The sequence below is a fragment of the Synchiropus splendidus genome, chromosome 2 (genome assembly GCF_027744825.2).
Source record: "Synchiropus splendidus isolate RoL2022-P1 chromosome 2, RoL_Sspl_1.0, whole genome shotgun sequence".
NCBI lineage: Eukaryota > Metazoa > Chordata > Actinopteri > Syngnathiformes > Callionymidae > Synchiropus > Synchiropus splendidus.
Genome location: NC_071335.1, coordinates 21,880,736 through 21,893,579, shown reverse-complemented (window position 1 = coordinate 21,893,579; position 12,844 = coordinate 21,880,736). Strand labels below are relative to the sequence as shown.

Here is a 12,844-nt window from a genome sequence, read left to right as displayed (position 1 = left end):
TAGTCATTGATGCAAGGGGACGATTATTTTCCAGGAGAACGTAGTCAGCGCGGGGAGCAGTTTTTGACAGCTGCACTGAGAGAAACCCACCGTGTCTGAAAACTCATCCAGAGACGCACAGCTTGATGTAACAAGACTCGGTGCCTTGGTAGGAACCATTGAGAGTCTCTTTTTTAACTCTTAGCACAGCTTGAGGAATCATTTCACAACATGCAAGTTCAATTCTGCAAGCATGTTTACGTCACCAACTATCAAATTCATCGCAAGATGTTTCATCGCTCAGGTGTTCTACATTACAGCCATCCGGTGTGATGTGGTGTTCCCCACAAACCCTGAAGCCAAGGGGTCAGTTGGGAGCGACAATTAAGTTGCTCAGAAAACCAACAGCTCTTTGAAGAAACGTGAACCCACAGTGGACGTGCTACTATGGAGCCTCTGGACGCTCAGAAGAGACTTGGATAACAAGCTGTCCAGGTTCAGGGGAGTCTTTCAGTGGGTCCGATTCACTGTGTAGATGAATTAGAGCAGAGTGTAGTGCTGAATCTCGGTCTGTGGGACTCAAGGTTCTTTCGAACGAAGCCATCTAGAATTCATCAGCCGTCGGAAAATGACTCAAGATGAATGCAAGTTTAGCTAATAAATACTGAATCTAGGAGGGCCACCGGAGCAGTCGGCCACACTGAACACTCTTCCGCGAGGATGGGCATCGAGAACTGGTTCCTATTCAGAGCCAGTTCCAAATGGTCAGATTCTCTGGAATCTTAAAGCAATGTTAATTCTGGTTCCTCTTACTGGTTCCTGAGTGTGAAGTCCGACTTTACTTGCTGCCGTTCACAGAGCCACGTCACCGCCGCTGGCTGCAGTTGATCGCAGTTATGGAGGAGTTTGAGCGGCGATGGGTTAACTGGCTAACTGTTGTTGGAAATTGATTTGTTTTTAATAATCTTACACACTTGCTGCGACTGAGCTTGTTTTTACAGTGAAGTAGTGAAGTGTCCCCAGTCTGTCTCCTCAGGAAGCAGGTGTGGTTGTCCTGCACCGATGAGAACCAAACTCGGGCGCGACACTGGACGCATCATTTTAGATGTCATGTTTATATTGCTATTCAAATAAGACCGTGAAAGCACAATGAGCAGATACATTACATGAGATGCAAACATGTACATTGATGTTTTAAACTGCTCACACGGACCAATAAAGACCGGTTCAGGTCTCACAAGGTTCATGTCTATTTCAGATAGACAGACAGACAGACGACTCTTTCCTGTTTCTCTGATCCACTGAGCTAAAATGACAATTACTCAGGTTCCCATGTCATTTGTGCAACACAAGAAGTTTCTCTTTGATCCTGGTTTGACTCTTTAAAAACCCACAATAGTTACAACACAGTTTCACTGAGTAGTATCATGAATGGAGTTGCTATAATCTAAAACAATACCCAAATCTATTGATACTAATTGACCTTGTTTTCTACCTTTTCCCACGTGAGAATCAATAAGGAACCGAATCATTTGGCAGTATCGATAACGGAATCGTAAAAAAAAATCTTATCAATTTGCAACCCCACTCTTCTGTCAATACAGAAGAATCAAGTGGTCCAGGTTGGCGGGTCACCCCAAAACCTGCGTCGGTCTCAGAAAGCCCCACGTCATTCCTCTAAGCGTTTCACAACGAAGGCTGCTGTGGCATCACCCTCTCTCTCTCTCTTGAGTTCCCAGCTTCAAATACATCTTCAGTTCAACAGCTTCTGATTTCCAGCTTTTCTTCGTAAAGACAAGGACCTTTTCAGCTTCAATCACCCGCGTTCACGTGTGAACTTCTTAAAGACGCTGGCAGGACGGCTCACTCTGCCCGCGAGCTTTTCCCCAGCATCACGCTTGACTGGTGAGGAGAACGTATCAAACCGGACAAGGTGAATCAGAAGAATGTGACACGATGGCCGCGAGTGTATGAAGTGGTCAGCCGGTCCCAGCCGAGGCACCTGACAAACTTGACGCCCCGGTCGACTCTTTGGACCAGAATGAAAGGGTAAATAAAAAGCAGAGGTCCTAATACGCTCTGCGTGCGCTTGGCTGGACTCATGAGGGGCCAGCGTGGTGTGTTCAGCCTTTTGTCCGGCGGGCTGATGGCCACTCCTCTGTCTTTAGCTGCGTCCCAGGCCAGTGCAGGGCCACAGAGGGTGCGCCCCGGGTCCCCACAGGTCGCACACTGAGGTCACTCTCTGAGTAACCAATCCAGAGGAAGAGAAAGGCAGAAAATTGATTGGCAGCTCCCGATAGTCAACACTCCACTCAGTCTCCAGTGACTGAATGAATTTGAAAGAAACTGAATTAAAGCGATTGAATCTGAATGAAGAGCAGACGTATAAATGTTTACGTGTGATTGTCGATAGTGTGACCTATTTTTTTTGCTGGTAAAAAGGGCTGGGGCACTCGCTACAGGGCGAATACAGACGTTCACACGCCGGCTGTGTGAGAAAACAGCAGTGGAAACAATAAAAGCGCTTCCTCGGACAGAACCGGAGTCGCTCGGACATCATGCTCGCGGGTGAAGCGGTCACAGCCTTCCTGACCCTGCCGTGACCGTCCCTGCAGGGTGCCCATGTCCCAACACCATCATCAAGTCCAAGGCAACAAACGCAAAAGGAGAGAAGCAAAAAAACAAAAAAATATCAACTCTGATCCCTTACTTGTTTCCAGGAATAGTTTTTGGATTAAATTCTTCATTATTTCAAGTTGATAAGTTGAAATATTGCCACTATTACTACATTTTAATATTAGCTTCCATCAAAAGAGTCAAATAATAATAAGAACATGTTACGTAACACAATATTACTGTATATTCTTCAAGATTTATGCATTTCCTATTTAAAACAACAAAATTCAAGGACAAATGTGGCTGACAACGATAGCAGAATAGAGGAATAAGCTGTGGTGAACGGATGAATCGAAGATCAGCGTTTATTGAGACGATATTGTTGGGACAAACAAGTAAAAAACTAAATGTTTTAAAAATAATAGAATAAACATATTCAATCCAAATAATCATAATAATAAAAAATAAAACAAACAATTAGAATAATACTCGAATAAAATAAGAAGGGTTGGCGTCACTTTTACAGGAAATTTGAAAGTAGATCAAATTTCAAAATATTTTGAAAATATGTAAAATAAATTTGTAGATATGGAAAAATAATAAAATATTTTAAAATCTGGTGTTCAAGACAAACATGGTAAATGGATTACTCTGTTCTATTAAATAAATAAAAATATATTTATAATATTTTATTGCGTTTTATTTATATGACTAAAAGAAACTACTCAACAAGTACACAAATCGGACTGTAAACTACAATTTTATTTTTAAAGAAACAGATTTCATAAATATAAAAATGAAATCTACTCATGTCTAATAGTGATTAAGATATAGAAGTGGACTCCAACGTACCTACATGTGATGTCTGTCATGTCAGCTAGCAGAGAGGGAATAAACAAAACCTCTATGAATCAGATAAGAGCGATAAATAAAAGACTCAAGCCAATTGAGTCTTTCTAATGGAATATTAATATTAGAGGTGGGACCCAACTCAGACAATGTATCTATAACTGGTTTTATAACACATGAACTGCAATGAATCACATTTCGGTTTTTGATACCAGAATGATCAAGTTAAGTCTGTGGCTTTGACGTCAGGCTGGAAGTGCTTCAGAGATGAGCGAGTGAGAATGAGTCGTCGGCACAGAGCCAACATTCAGAGAAGTGTTTTCACAGGCGACATTTGTAGCCATTAGCAAAACAAACAGGGGCGTCGTGAGAGCAACATTGTGCTATCTGCTGCGGAGTTGGCACCGGGCTCTGCCTCCGTGCCAACTTTGGGGTCCATTCAAAATAATATCAGTACCGCGACCGTCTTTAAAACAGCGGATTCATAAACACAACAGACCTTTATTTAAATCTTAAGAAACACAATCGTTTTTGTCAGTTGAATCGTTCGAAATTAAAATAATTCCCAATTCACTCTTAAGAAAATAAGAGTTGGCAAACGGCAAGACAATAAGACAATAAAAAGTTTTCCCGTCTGAGATCCAGCAGCAGAAAGAGGAATAGAAGGATTAAAAACCAGCAGAGAACAAGACTCCGCTTGTGAGAAGAAGACACCCACAGATAACTTTCTGAATGGCTGCTTACGCTTCTCCCTTTCTCCTCCCATCATAAGATAGAGGGAGAGAAAAAGGACTAACAAGACGCACATTTTACATTGAAAACTGTTATTGTTCGCCTCCTAATCTGGCCCACCATCTGAGAGGAGGCCTGCGCTAAAGAGCGGGGGGCATTGATAGGAGGACCAGAGCCAACTCAGGGATCGGGGAGGAGAGGAGAGTGGGTGGGGGGGACGTTGGCTTTTAGGAGGGGATCAGTTGGGAAATGTAGAATGGATGTTTCTTTTTCTCTTTGGGGGGAACTTTGGATTTGACTGTTGTTTGTATCTGTCTTTCAGCGCCTGATCCCCGTGGGCCTGGACAGAGTGATGCTTCTCTATATGTTTGTGGGCCAGAGTGTGTGAGGCGAGCGAGAGAGTGACGGTGGGATCTACCCCTCTCCTTTCCTACAGCTGCAGCTCAGCGGATTAGCCGTCATCCACAAGGCAACATTACACAAGTAGCCTTTGAACAAAAGTCATGGATACTATTAATGATATGGTAATCCGTAATGGAGCTACCTCCCAGTAGTGATTATACCGACATGGGAAGAATGTCCGAGAGTTTTGGACGCAACTAGCCAAACAACACTGTGACCATTGTTGGCAGGTCTGGTCTGAGGCCTGCACCTTCATCCACTGGCACCAGCCAGCTAACAATCCCTTCCTGCGACACACACACACACACACACAAACTGCCCCCTGCTTTCTTAACACCCGTCCCTCCACCCCGATCACCCTATGAATAAAAATGAAAACACAAAAATGGATGCGGCGAAAGAGAGGGAGGGGAAAGGGGTGGGAGCGGAGGAGAGAAAAACAAAGTGTCTTGGCCAGGATCAGCCAGGGATTTCTTCCTATGTGGTTCCCACACACGGACTCGGGGCTGGATTCCCCCTGTCGCTCTCTCGACCGGGTTCTTCCTCCTGGACCACACAAACACTGAATGATTAGTCTCAAGAGTTTAGTCAGTGCCCTCTTTTGTGTGCGTAAATGTTCACTGTTGGGCCGCAGCGGGGGGAGTTCCACACCCCGGGAATTTCACCAGTTATTCTGGAAATGATTGATACAGAACCCGGGCGCCAAATGCACAGTGCAACCGGGTTTACTCCTCTGCAACTGAGGTTTACAGTAACATGCCGGTAGCTAAACTACATTCCTATTTTATCAAGTAGTTCAAACCCTTACTGGGTTTGAGGACAAACTGTAAGTTTAGCCAATGGGATGAAATGTTTTTAAAAGATGTGTTTACAACAACACGCAGTGAAACGTATCAGCTCACATCAGCTCCTCCAGTCGCTGTTCTCCCAACTACGGTGGCCTCATGTGGACATAAGGATCACACACCTATCGCCTATAATTTTTCTTTCTGCAGAGTAAATGAATGTAAAAATAAAAATGTGGAATAACTAAATATGTTTCTTATATTAGATGAGTGAAAGAACTTCAAACAGAGCTTAATGATGTGGGCCATAGTGGGGAAATTCAACGTGTCACAGCAGCCAATGACAACGGACACTGACGCATATCAAAGACATTAGAGATACACATCAGCAAAAAAAGTGAAGTCACAAACTACCAAACAACACAAGACAAATAAATACCCATATTACAAAAACATATAGTGAAAGTAAATAAATCAAGTAAAAAATATATAAGAAATATAAGTGATAACATATAAGTAAAGATAAGTAAATAGATAATGACAAAATATTTAATAATACAATAAGTACAATAAATAAAAACAATCAACAATGGTCATCAATCACTCCAACATAACCAAGGCAAAGAAGAATCTAAAACATAAAACATGTTTTGAGTCACTACACGGTTCTTTGTTTACTACATAATTCCATATGTGTTCAGTCATAGTTTTGATGCCTTCAGTGAGTATCTACAATGTAAACAGCTGTGGAAATAAAGGCATTGACTGAGATGTGGGTCCAGGCTCTTGGCCTCTACTGTATATACATTGACTTACTACTGAGTTAAAGTAGAATAATGAGCATAAATAGAAGCTAAAGCTGCTGTTTATTAGCTGTGTGTTTTTCCAACAATACCTGCAAGGTTTTCCCAACACTGCACATAGGAATTACAATCATAATTTTATACAGCTTATTCCCTTATGGCGTTGCATATGACCTCTCCAAGCTACTTTGGGGAGAGACGGGGGACACCCTGAACAGGTCGCCAGCCTATCACGGAGCCCACAGAGACAAACAACTACCCGCACACACATGCAGCTACGGACAATTTAGAGTACTGATTCACTGTTTTTGGACTGTGGGAGGAAGCTGGAGCGGTCAGACTAAACTAACACAAGCACGGGGAGAACATACATAATATGTATAACATACTGTAATAAGAACATAATTTGATTTAGAATTCTATTCAAAAAGACAGCTGTTGATGCAGCACTACAGAGGCAGAGGGAAAGAATTCAATTCTAAATGTTCATCGAAAAAAACCCATCAGATTTGCCTCTCTTGCCAAGGGCCTGATGTATAAAAAAACATTGTAACTTTTGAAGCAAATAAGTAACAAACAATAAGAAAGGCTTAATGTAAAATAAATACATTGTATTCCCTTCAATGGACAATGAACAGATCAAACCCTCAATGGAAACTTCACTTGTTAAATGGCGGAATGTTGCCTTCTAACCTGACAGACTGCTCCTCATTTCATCGACTACATGTCTAGGAAATAAGTATCTGGGCTGCTGAAAGCTGCGGTCTTCAACAACTGAACTGAGCTGCTCGTCCAAAACAATAAACTCCGTTGACATTGGTTTTGGCTGCGGTTCACTCCGGTTTACTTTCGCTGGCAGGTTAGCCTCCTAATAGCACTTGAAGTCGGTGCAGTGATTTGAGGCCAATACTGGTCATTTTGATCGGCTGATAAATGCCCATGTTGGCACCGAAAATTCGGCCGGCCGATCAATCGTCCGGCACATGCCCTAAAAGCAAACCAAACAAACTGACAGAAGTGGACTAACTAGCTCAGTTGGAGACATCTGATGACATCACGTTGACTTTCTTTAGTTTGGTCCCATGAGTGTAAACCAGCTAAAGAGGGTTGGGTCAGAAGCCCCGAAGGATTCTTACAAAAACATTTAAAGCGTCACTTCTCCACCATTAGGGCACCTCTGGAGCCGTCCCCAATGCAAAGCCCGGGCACTTTCTTGACTGCTATGTCAAAGTTGAAGACAGAGGGCGACAAGGAGAATAAAAATACCACACAGGCGCTGACACCGGGATCAATCCGATTGGAATGATTTAGCATTTGGAGATTTTGAATGAAAATGAGAGCGCTAGACGGTGGAGCAGTTTGATGAGTGAGATCTCTAAGTCTCCCGAGGCCTTCGGGCTCCTTTCTCTCTTCCTTCACTGCAAGAAGAAAAGTCTTCTTTCTCCCTTTTCATTTCTTTTTCCTCACTGTTGGTATTACAAAATCCCTATTCACAACAACCCTTGTCACCTGTCAGCTAAGCCCGGCTGGTTTTCTAGGTCTTTATCCGTGACACATACGCGCACACCAACTGACTCCCAGCCCCCACCTCCGCCCCATTTATGCACATATCCCCTACATTCATTGATACACAGACAGCAACGTAAATCCCAAGCGCACACACAAACACGCACGCCCACCCACCCATGCTTACGCCCCAAAACCGCATGTCTGAGAGCTGCTACTGAAGCAGTTTAAAATTCATTACCCTGTTCACACTAACAATCGTTTTCGCCAAGATGGGCCCTTCGACCCGGCTTGACTCAGGAGCCACGCAGCTGCGTCACCAGCGATTCTGACCCACCACTCCCTCAGACTTAAAAGATTGATCGAGATTGAGCGATGAGATAAGAGCTAGATAAGGGTTTTAGAAAAGAGCTAGAAAAGAGATTTAGAATGTAAGAGCGATATTACATAATAACAAAATACATACATACATCATTTTTTTTTACTCTTTATTGGTAGCATAAGGGGAAAATACAGAAAATGCCTTCATTATACTCAAAGCATTTCAAATGTATTTATATATATATAATACCAATACTACTACTAATATATACGTATATAATAATAATAATAATAATAATAATAATAATGACTGTCTTTAATTTTAAATTATTATGTAATATTTATATAATACAATGTATTTTAATTTATTGGTAGTATGAGGGGCAAATATATATATATATATATATATATATATATATATATATATATATATTTTATTTTATTTTTTCTTCTCATTATTGGTAGTAGTAGCAATATAAAGGGAAAATCTGAAAATACTTTTAGCATTTCAAATACTTATCTCCTATATATCTACCAAGGATTCATTTAGTCTTGGTTGTCCATTCCAAATGTTCTCAGTGTCACTGACCATTGTTGACCAGTGAGAGCAGCAGCTGGACAAACCCTAGATTAAGCCAGTGTCCACCAAGAGGAAAAAGAGGCGGCCGGTGAATAAGGCCGGCGCAGGGTGTTAAACTGATGGCCGTGGAGAGCCGTCAGGGTCAGAGAGGAGGGTGGTCATCCGGCCGGGTCACTCGGCCGAGGCCCAGCGTGTCCGCAGCAGCCGTCGCTCATTAACCCATTGACAGGAGCTCTGGACACAGAAAGGTCATAGGGGTCTCTTCGGTCATCAAATCAAGATGGACGCACAAGTCGCGACTTATCCCTCGGTCAAGGGATCATTGGCACATTGTTGGACACACAAACACGCACGGATCAAAACCAATTGATTTATCAAACACGTTCTGGCTTCTCCTGGATAATCTACTTTTCGGGTTTTCAGATAATCTCAAATCAAGCTTCAGTGGAGTATGAAGACATCGGCCTGAAACCCACTGACAGTTATGGGCTGTAGGAGCAAACACAGACTGAAAGACGGTTGACAGCAAAACTGTATATTCTAGTGGTGCCACTAGCAGTATCATAGAAAATGAATATGTATTTCCTAATAGTTTTAATAATCATCTTTAGGGGTTGTTCTCAGTCCTCCATGTTGATTCATGTTTGCAATAAACATTCACAATTCCACAATTGGATTTCCATTTTCTCAGCGATACTTCAGTCGATTAATGAGCGTTGTTGAGACAGTGCCGTGGAAACAACTTGGAACATTCTGGATCAAACTAGAGGCCATTCTACAAACAGTAGCAAAAACATATTAAATAATGCACTAAGACATTTTATGAATGAAATGATTTTTTTCAACCTAGCCATAGAAGAAATGGAATTTTATTCTTCCAGAATCTTTCTGTTATGTAAGAAAGCAACATACTACAGCAGCCAAGAACTTATCTTTCCACCTCATCATTAGTTCTGCATATTTCTGGGCTTGCAAAAATACAACTTTTAATCATGATTAAGTAAATAACAAAGTCAATTTCTATAATACATGTTGCGTTCTGCTTGTGACTGACTGGTGGTGGGACAAACTTATCTGAGCAGTCAGTGTGAAACAGCCACATAGAACATGTGCAGTTATATATTTTAATGCCAATAAGTTGCACCTGAACATAAGTCGCAGGACCAGTGATACTTTGAAAAACAAAAAAAACCCAAACAAACTGTGACTTATAGTCCGGAAAATACAGCACATAAATAGACATTATATTGTTTGTTGGCAGGTAGAATATCAGTCATCATTGCTATTGACTACCTGTGTAAATCAATACTGCCCCACTGTGTCTTATCTCCAGCACCAACAGCTTTTTACTGAGACACAATTAAACAATTCTAAGGAGTTTTGATGCGACAGATAGATCAAACGTTTCAAAGCCAATTCTTCTTCTGACCCAAAAGACCAACTCAGTGTATAAAACTTATAGTCAACTTCATCTTTAGGCAGACAATTCAATGTACAACACATTCCAAACTTTGTATCAAAGAGAGGCATGGGTATCCCAAAGCACAGTTAAAATACCACTACTGCTCTACTTAATCACACTGGTACAAGTTCCCACTACAAACAAGTCATTTGATGCAAGTTCAGACCCAAAAAAACACCCAGAATACGTGCGTTTCAAGTGCCCTCAGTCTGAGTCACGTGGGCGTGTTTGTGTTGGAGACTACAGGTTACCTCCCCTTCCAGCGAGCAGGACCAACTCCAAGCGATATTCCCAACTTCATCCAGAAGAAGTTGGAGGTAAGTTTCGGGAGACACACCTCAGTGGTCCTCAGGTCCAGGCGACTCTCCGCGGCGACAGTCTCAACCGTCACCTGCATCCGTCTCGTCAGCGGTGGTTAGCTCCGTTAGCTCGAATGCTAATGTCCATCCTCGACTTTTAAAACTACGAACAACACTGCGTATGACCGCGATGAAACGAACGTAAACTCCGAATAGAGAGTGACGACGGCCATAAAACACTTTCTTAAATTGTGATTCGCGATCCGCCGATCGGTGCTTCGCAACTTCAACGCACTTCCGGGTCGTCACGTGATGAAATAACTGCACGATAGTCATTTTTTATTTAAATAAAAACATAAAAAAGGTCAATGACAATCGTATAAATGGAATTTATGAAATTCAGGTTTACAGTTTCTCTTATAAGTTAATAATTTTCAAACAAGGATTTGTCCATGAAGCACCCTAAACTATAACTAATACTAGACTGAAAATGTGATCTGAGTCACTTCAGTTTCTTGTTTCCTAGCCTATTATGAGATCATTGGACTGGAGGAAGAGAACTTCTTTCCCTCTCTAGAGCTCATAAAGGATCCTTTTAACAAGTGACAAAAGTCACCACCTTCTGGATGGGATGACCACCAGTGCACCCAGAAATTCACGAGACTCCAAGTGGAGTGAAAATGGAGCAGGTTCTTTTTTGTCAGACAAGATAAATGGAGGCTGCTCACTTCTGTGTGTGTGAGAGAGAGGACCCTCATGTTGCGTGTGTTCATCCATGGTCAGAATGGGTCACCATTCATCTGTGACTGAATCAGCGTTGCAATTTCTCAAACCACAAGGTTTGACTGTCACTTTATCGATCTCACATCCTGCCAACTTGCATGTGATGAACTGTCACCTTTGTGAGACGGTTAAAAGTTGGTGGTGATCCCCACCAACTGACCTATTTCTCCTGGACTCTTTCTCATGAACCTCTTTTCTCTGAAGGTCTCCCCCACTGCCTCCGCGTCCACCTCTCTGCAGGCCCTTCTGATTGGTCATGGAGACTTTAAACTCTGTGTGTGCGTGTGTTGGCGCTGCCCAGGCTGCTGGTGACTTTTTACCTTCGACCTTTGACTCACATTGTCTCCGGCATTAAACAAGTGGGACTGGCAGACAAATTTTTCTCAGAGAGAGGAGACGCTGGAGTAAGCCGCTTCCTCCTGCGATTCCTCTCCAGAGGGCGCTCAGACGGCTGGGTCTGACGCCGCAGGATTTTTGTCTGGAGAGTCACTGGGTAGCAGCTTCTTTTTGTAGGGATCAAAATACCTTCTTTACCATCCATTACTCCCTTCATTTCAAAGTCAAAGTCACAGTCAAAGGCTGGGAATTTAGCTTGGCATCGTCGCTGTCAGAGCTGGTCATTCGATATAATGGAGCTGCCTTAAGATTGTACTGAGTTTGAGTGGGTTTGCAACGGGTTACGTGGTGGCTCTTCATCTCCTGCGCTGGGTGGCTGTCTGTCTGTATGTGCACAGTGATGTGGACCCAGGCCTCACACTCTGAGTAGCTGGAAAAGACACCAGCAACCAAATATGAATTAGAAACATCACTTTTAGCTAACTATTCAAGCAAATAGTCAGTTCTCCTTCAGGGGGCGCAGTTTGACCTACTCGACTTGCTGTTTTCTCCAGATTTCAGTGCTTCTGAAATAGAAACGCTTCTTAGCTCGACATATTTCATCGCTGCCATAGATAGATTTTCATGAAACATATACATCACATGATAGGTGGAAATGTCACTTTTATTTGAATAAATGTTGATTAGTTGAAATATTGATAATTGGGGTATTTATTTATTAGTTACTTCTATTATTGTTGTTTATTTTTATTTATTTATTTGTTTTAAATATAATAATAATAATAAATATTATTATTAGTAGTAGTAGTATTATGTTTTGTTCTTTATTCCTCACTGACCTTGGCAATAAAGCTGATTCTGATTCTCTATGTGTTGGTGAAGAATTGAATTCAACAGCTTTTTCTTTGCCTTTCTTTTCTGAACAAATTAGTTCTTTAATAAACACTACTATTTTGTCAAGATTTTCCCCCCAGCTCAATGCTGATTATATCTCCGCTCTCCAGTTGGAAGGTCTGGATGAAACCTCGAGTCCCACGGGTGCTTCCATGCTGGCCAACCTCCACCTCAGTAACTGTGGCTTTAACCCCGTCTGACTTCAGTAATCTGCAAGATTTAGGCGGCTCGGAGATTGACAGTCGGGGATCAGAGGAATAAAAAGATGGTGGTCACAGTTTGGTCTTATCTGATAATATCAGTCACTGTAGTGGTGTTGACGCGGCAACGCCTTTGTCTGTGTGTGTGTTAGCATGGAGGGGGGGTGCGCTAACTGTCTGACACCTGCAGCTCTTCATACTCAAAATGCAAATCCAACAATCACGCCCCCTCCGTGACCCCTCCCGAAAACTTAGACACCCGGAGCAAAGCAAAAAACTTCCCTGTAGCAGATAAAA

At 42.2% G+C, this 12,844-nt stretch overlaps 1 protein-coding gene across 4 annotated transcripts in view; it reads right to left on the bottom strand.

The window, feature by feature from the left end:
• The window catches only part of acsl1a (acyl-CoA synthetase long chain family member 1a), a 42,063-nt gene extending 31,443 nt beyond the window's left edge, over positions 1-10,620 (bottom strand). For 2 of the 4 annotated variants that reach the window (XM_053855467.1, XM_053855469.1), the window contains exon 1: positions 10,373-10,620. In XM_053855467.1, coding sequence (XP_053711442.1) covers positions 10,373-10,432 — 60 coding nt within the window. In that variant the 5' untranslated portion in view covers positions 10,433-10,620. Of the gene's footprint in view, positions 1-10,286 lie in introns of all 4 variants that reach the window. The other 2 variants (XM_053855475.1, XM_053855474.1) reach the window with 2 other exon arrangements.
• Between the last annotated feature and the right edge of the window lie 2,224 nt (positions 10,621-12,844).